The 5,675-nt window shown below is 47.6% G+C and overlaps 1 protein-coding gene across 1 annotated transcript; it reads left to right on the forward strand.

The window, feature by feature from the left end:
- The first annotated feature begins 319 nt into the window (after positions 1-319).
- Positions 320-5,465, forward strand: LOC123103010 (IQ domain-containing protein IQM3). The gene is made up of 9 exons (XM_044524495.1): positions 320-626; positions 941-1,055; positions 1,196-1,261; positions 1,478-1,566; positions 1,714-1,801; positions 3,990-4,136; positions 4,245-4,337; positions 4,529-4,630; positions 4,726-5,465. The coding sequence occupies exons 1-9, from the start codon at positions 415-417 to the stop codon at positions 5,197-5,199; spliced, it is 1,386 nt and encodes a 461-aa protein (XP_044380430.1). The 5' UTR covers positions 320-414; the 3' UTR covers positions 5,200-5,465.
- The last annotated feature ends 210 nt before the right edge of the window (positions 5,466-5,675 follow it).

A 5,675-nucleotide genomic window follows, 5' to 3' on the forward strand; every position in this document is an offset into this window, starting at 1 on the left:
GACGAAACGCACGGGCACGGTGGACACGACCCGGCGGTCGACACACGACCTGCGACCGCGTCCGCATGCAGCTGCAGCTGCAGCCCGTCACCACCGCCAATCCACGTCACCGTGGACCTTGGCATACAGGCAATCCCATGCCACGCGTACTCGGTCGGCACTGAATAACATTTCTGCGCTCCATTTTTCTTTTCTGTTGTTGCCGGGAAATCTTTCTGTACACTACACGTAGTTCCCGCCAGCATTACACAAAACTAACTCAATAAGCGCATTAAATTAAATTATTGTCCAACAATCTCTCGTGTTACACCAGCCCAGCGCAAGCATAAATTCCTGCTCCTGCTCCTGCTGCTGCTGACTCCTTCCCCCCCTTCCTCCTCCTCGACAAGACTACAACCATTAGGCCGTTGCTAGATGGAGGTGGAGACTGTGATGCCTCCTCCGGCGGCCGGGCTGGACCGCGTGGACTCTGCCGCGCGGGAGCCGACTCACACGGAGTCCTCCTTGCCGTCGCCGGCGGCTGGAGGCGGCGCGAATGGCGCGGCGACCAAGGTGCAGAAGGTCTACCGGAGCTACCGGACCAGGCACAAGCTCGCCGACTCCGCCGTCGTCGTCGAGGAGCTCTGGTAACCAGATCCTACGCAAAAAGATAACGTGTTTCTTTTCTTCCATTTGGTCGTCTCATAATTTTGGCAAAGAAAATCGCCCAAACCCGCCTTTCTTGGGATTCTGCGCTTATTGCTGCCCTTTTCTTTGCTTGTTGCCCTCCGGTCAGCCGGAGATTTTGGCGTCGGCAATGCCTGATTTGCTTTGTCTTGATGATATATTTGTTTTTGTTTTTAAAAGGAGGATAGCCCCCGGCCTTTGCATCATTAATTTGTCTTGATGGCTACGGGTGCTGAAAATTAATCTGTTTTTCATTTGTTTGGATTGAATGAAGGTGGGAAGCGCTGGACTTCGCGCGGCTAAACCACAGCACCGTCTCCTTCTACGACGACCCGGAGCCGGAGACCGCCGCCTCGCGCTGGAACCGCGTCAGCCTCAATGCATCCAAGGTCTTGCCGCTTTCCCTTTCCCCGCGTCAATCGCCAGCGCAAGGCAGCTCACCATGGCCTTTTCCCCACAAGAAAGTGATTCTTTTGATTGGAATTCTCCTTGATTTTAGCTCCAACACATGTTCATGAGCTTGATGCAGGTGGGTCAGGGTTTATCCAAGGATGCCAAGGCTCTTAAGCTGGCTTTCCAGCACTGGATCGAGGCTGTGAGTACAAAAACCGTACACATCAACTACTGCTTTCAACCTAATTTTAGTAGTATTGTATCTGCTGCCTTTCTATGCTCTTCAAATGAGTGTGAAAAGAATCAGTTGACTTGGACTTTCAGTTAGCTGTGAACATCCATGATAAAAGTTCTGCAGCTTGCACTGTTGACTTGACCTCTACTTGCAAAATTTTGAAATCCATGTGCCATCTTGTAGATTGATCCAAGACATAGGTACGGGCACAACCTGCATTTCTACTATGATGCCTGGTGCCAAACCCAGGCTGGCCAGCCCTTCTTCTACTGGTAAGAAAATGACTGCCACTATGTGTATCAAAGTTTTGCTGTTCAAACGAAATGATGCAATCAATATGTAGCTGTCATTTTCCTACAAGATAAGTCTGATGGATTTTGCACGGAAATTGATAAGTCTTTTTCTTTTTGCATATTCAGGCTCGATATTGGTGAGGGAAAAGATATAGAGCTTCCAGAATGTTCAAGGGCTCTGCTGAAAAAGCAATGCATAAGATATCTTGGTCCAGTAAGATTATTTGCATAACGAATGCTATCTTTATTTGAAACGATACCATTCTTACTGAAAATATTTCACTGAGAGCTGCATTAGAACTTCAGACTGCTAAACTCATTCAATGCTCAAGTTTCTTCAGCAAGCCTCAGTTGCGATTAAAAAATACCAATAACTTTGTGCTTCTCATCTTTAACTTCTAAAATATGTTTTGATCATAATGAAAACGTGCTTTAGGTGCTGGATCAAGGGCAGCACCATGCTAAGCGTTGTCACATGCAGAGTCAATATTGAAGCTAACAATACCATGATCATCATCAATGCCAACCCTAGTTGTCCCTCCTCCCTAGCCGCCCCTCCTCCTCTTCCCTTCCTCGCCGCCGCCTGAGGCAGCCGCCAGGCAAGCCCGGGGCGCCAAGGATGGTGGCGGCGGGGCCTTGGTTGCCCTGCCTCTGCGTGGGGAACCCCGGATCTGGAGCGGCGGCTTCATTGGCAAGGCACGGCCGGCTAGCAGCCGTGCGGGCGGTGGATCTGGCGTCCCGGCCGCGCGGGCGGCGGGATCCGGTGGTCGTTGGTGGCCGGCGGCGGTTTCTGCGGTGGCCGGTGCGCGCGATCTGGCGCCTCCCCTCCTCCACTGTTTGGCGTGCAGGCCAACCTCGTCGGGCCGCGCTTCCTTGGGTCGTCGGTTCTGTACAGGAGGCGCTGCTGGTGGCGTGGATCTAGTTCGGGAGAAATCCCTGGTCGGCCATGGCCGGCCACGTCGACGGCGACGCCTGAGGGCGCTGTTCCCCTCCTTGGAGGCGTCGGTATGGACTGATCCCCTCACTTCCCCTTCCCCTGGGTCTCTCGGGCGAAAGCCCTAACTTTGTTGGGCGGCGACGGCGCTCACGGCGCCGTTCCCTTCTTGAAGGCGCCGCTTTGGGAACCTTGGGGCCGGGTGGCGCTTGTGGGTGGTGGGCGACGGCGGTGGTGCGGCCCTATCCTAGCATGGATCTGCGTCCGTTGCTTGGAGATGGACTCACGTAGGTGGAGGTCGTCGTTTGGCGTCAAGGTGGCGTCGATGGCGGAGGCACCTACCAAGGTTGGCACCTCAATCTGCTCTGAAGATGGACTAGTGGTAGATGGTGGCGACGACACATGTGAGTGCGTCAGACCGGTTTGTGCCCCGGACCCAGTATGTGGCTCAGTCGGGGCCTCCGGCTTTAGATGTTAGGCTTAGGTGAGAGGTCTAGGTATTTGGCTCACCTTGCACCCCTTCATCATATGGATTGGAGTAGCGGCAGATGTTGCCAAGATGGCGGATTCAGGCATATTGTTGTACTACTTTGTAAGGTCCTCAAGAATAATCAATAAAATGGCCGTATGCATCTCCCAGATGCAGAGGCCGGGGGTCATCCTCCTTTTCTAAAAAAAATGATCATCATCAATTCATGAAGGAGTTAAGAACAATAGTTAATACATTATTTAGTCTGTAAGTATATCTATTTACTTAGGAAAGAGAAGGTTAAAATAGGAAGCTATTGATAGGGTTTGCTGGGAATGATATTTAGTTAGGCAAGAGATAGGTTATTTAGTTGGTAAGAATATCTCAGGTGTAAAGACAAAACTAAGCAAAAGAGCCTGCCTAACTTCGACAGGGATTGGGCCGTGCTGGCATCTACATGAGGATGAGTGCCCTATCCTCGGTCGCTGGACTTCTGCGGCCCGCTGCACATGACATACGTCTTAATGCTATTGTAAATAAATAAATACTCCCTCTGCCCAGAATTGTAAGGCATACACATACGCTTCTCAAATTTATTGGTCAATAATGTGTGGATTACTTTATACAAAAATTGGTATCATTGGATTCATCCTAAAAGCACTTTTCAGTAGTATCAATTTGTACGAGATAATCCACATAGTTGGGAAAATCGTTGGTCAAAGTTACATCTTGGAAACATGCATTCCTTATATTTCTGGACAGAGTTATCGAAGATAAATTTAACTGCAAAAGTTCCAGAAGTATTGAATTATGTTTAATACTTTATATGTATGAGGTCATAGAACTCCTTAGTCTGTGCCATTTATACTTCTCTTTGATTGTTCATCTTAACCACAACACACCCAACATGTTCAGATTAGTCATAACAAATTGCCACATGAAAGTTTGGAAGAAGATAGTTAAGCATGAACTCTGTAACAATTGTCTAATGTTTTGCAGCAAGAGCGTGAGTACTATGAATACATCATTAAAGAGGGAAAGAGTGTCCACAAGATATCTGGAGAACCACTTGATACAAGCCAGGGCTCTAAAGGGACAAAATGGATTTTTGTTATGAGCACAGCAAAGAAACTTTATGCTGGGCAGGTAGTTTGATAACTTACAGAATTTTATTGCTGCTGAGCACTGTTATATCGTGTTTTTGAAGATTAGCTTCACTAAATGTTTACCTTGTATGCTTATTTCTATATCCAGAAAGAGAGAGGTGTATTCCAGCACTCCAGCTTTTTAGCAGGAGGTGCAACTATAGCTGCTGGAAGGTTTACGGCAGAAAATGGAGTTATCAAGGTATTGTTGAGAACCACCATCCTATCTTAGTGCCACCATTTACAAACAGATTTTACACTTGGTGAATTGTTACTTAAATATTGTATCTATATCCCAAAAGATCTAATAGCATACTCACAATTTTGTTCTTATGCTTTCTCATTGGATGCATTGTGCTAATATGATGCTTTGGCGATCTCTTTTCATTTCAGTCCATCTGGGCCTATAGTGGACATTACAAGCCGAGTGCGGAGAACCTTACCAACTTCATGAGCTTTCTAGAAGAAAATGGAGTTGATCTGAAAGAAGTTGAGGTATACTATTTTTGGTCCAGCTGAATCTAATCACACTCCTATGTGTTACCAAATGTGAGACGATTCACTTAATCAACTTATTTTGGCATATTCAGGTGCGCTCATCCACCAAGGAAGACTACTATGAAGATCCAGTGCCTAATATCAAAGAGAACCCTGCTGCTGCTGCCATGATGGCATCCAATACTCCACAGTTGAAACTGCCTTCCAACATGGTACCAGAAGACAAGGCATCTGGGCCATCTCCACAGACTGAAGCTGACGAGGACAATAATGTCCGTGTGGAGCAAACAAGGTCAGCCTACCAAAGAACCTTATCAGGTGGCCTGCAAAGTCATCTTGATGCGGTCGTCTCGCAGGATGCAATTCTTGAGAGGGTAAATTCCAAGAGCAGGTCAAAATCCTATCAGCTCGGCCACAGGCTATCCCTGAAATGGAGCACTGGAAATGGTCCAAGAATTGGGTGCGTGAAGGATTATCCGATAGAGCTCAGAATGCAAGCGCTAGAGATGGTACAACTCTCACCGAGGGCATCGACTCCTCCAGCCTCGTGGAGGGTGCCATCATGACTCTCCCCCACCCTGCCAACGCCGCCGCTCGTGCCATTGCAGGCCTCCCTGCCCCAGCCAAGTTATGAACTTGAGTATGGGCAACAGCTGTGTAGTTCTGCTGCTTCATATTAGCTGGGTGCTGCAAAAGTTAGAAATTTGTTCTTGCTGTTTTACCTATGTTCCGTGGACCCATTTGTAGCTCAGATGGATCTGATGAGGATTGTATGAGCTCCAATTTGGTGAATTGATTTAACAATGTATGATTGCGCCTTTTTCCCGCCAAATGTCACTATTGCAGAAATAGCTTCAGCAGAGTTTTCTGTTTCATATGTCATAGTATGCTTGCTTACGACAACCAGAAAACATGAGGGACAAGACAAAGCCTACAAACCATGATCAAATTCAAAATTCAAGGAGAATCTTCGACTAAAGAGAGGTGCATTTGAAATTTTCTCAAAGTATTCTCACTCACATTACATACAGATACATCAAAA

This window comes from Triticum aestivum, chromosome 5A, assembly GCF_018294505.1.
Source record: "Triticum aestivum cultivar Chinese Spring chromosome 5A, IWGSC CS RefSeq v2.1, whole genome shotgun sequence".
NCBI lineage: Eukaryota > Viridiplantae > Streptophyta > Magnoliopsida > Poales > Poaceae > Triticum > Triticum aestivum.

What these genes read in the sequence shown, in the direction of transcription:
- LOC123103010 (XM_044524495.1), top strand. Translation starts at nt 415, where the DNA reads ATGGAGGTGGAGACTGTGATGCCTCCTCCGGCGGCCGGGCTGGACCGC. An exon ending in TCAGCCTCAATGCATCCAAG is followed by an intron (nt 1,056 to 1,195) that starts GTCTTGCCGCTT and finishes AGCTTGATGCAG; the next exon opens with GTGGGTCAGGGTTTATCCAA. An exon ending in GCATAAGATATCTTGGTCCA is followed by an intron (nt 1,802 to 3,989) that starts GTAAGATTATTT and finishes AATGTTTTGCAG; the next exon opens with CAAGAGCGTGAGTACTATGA.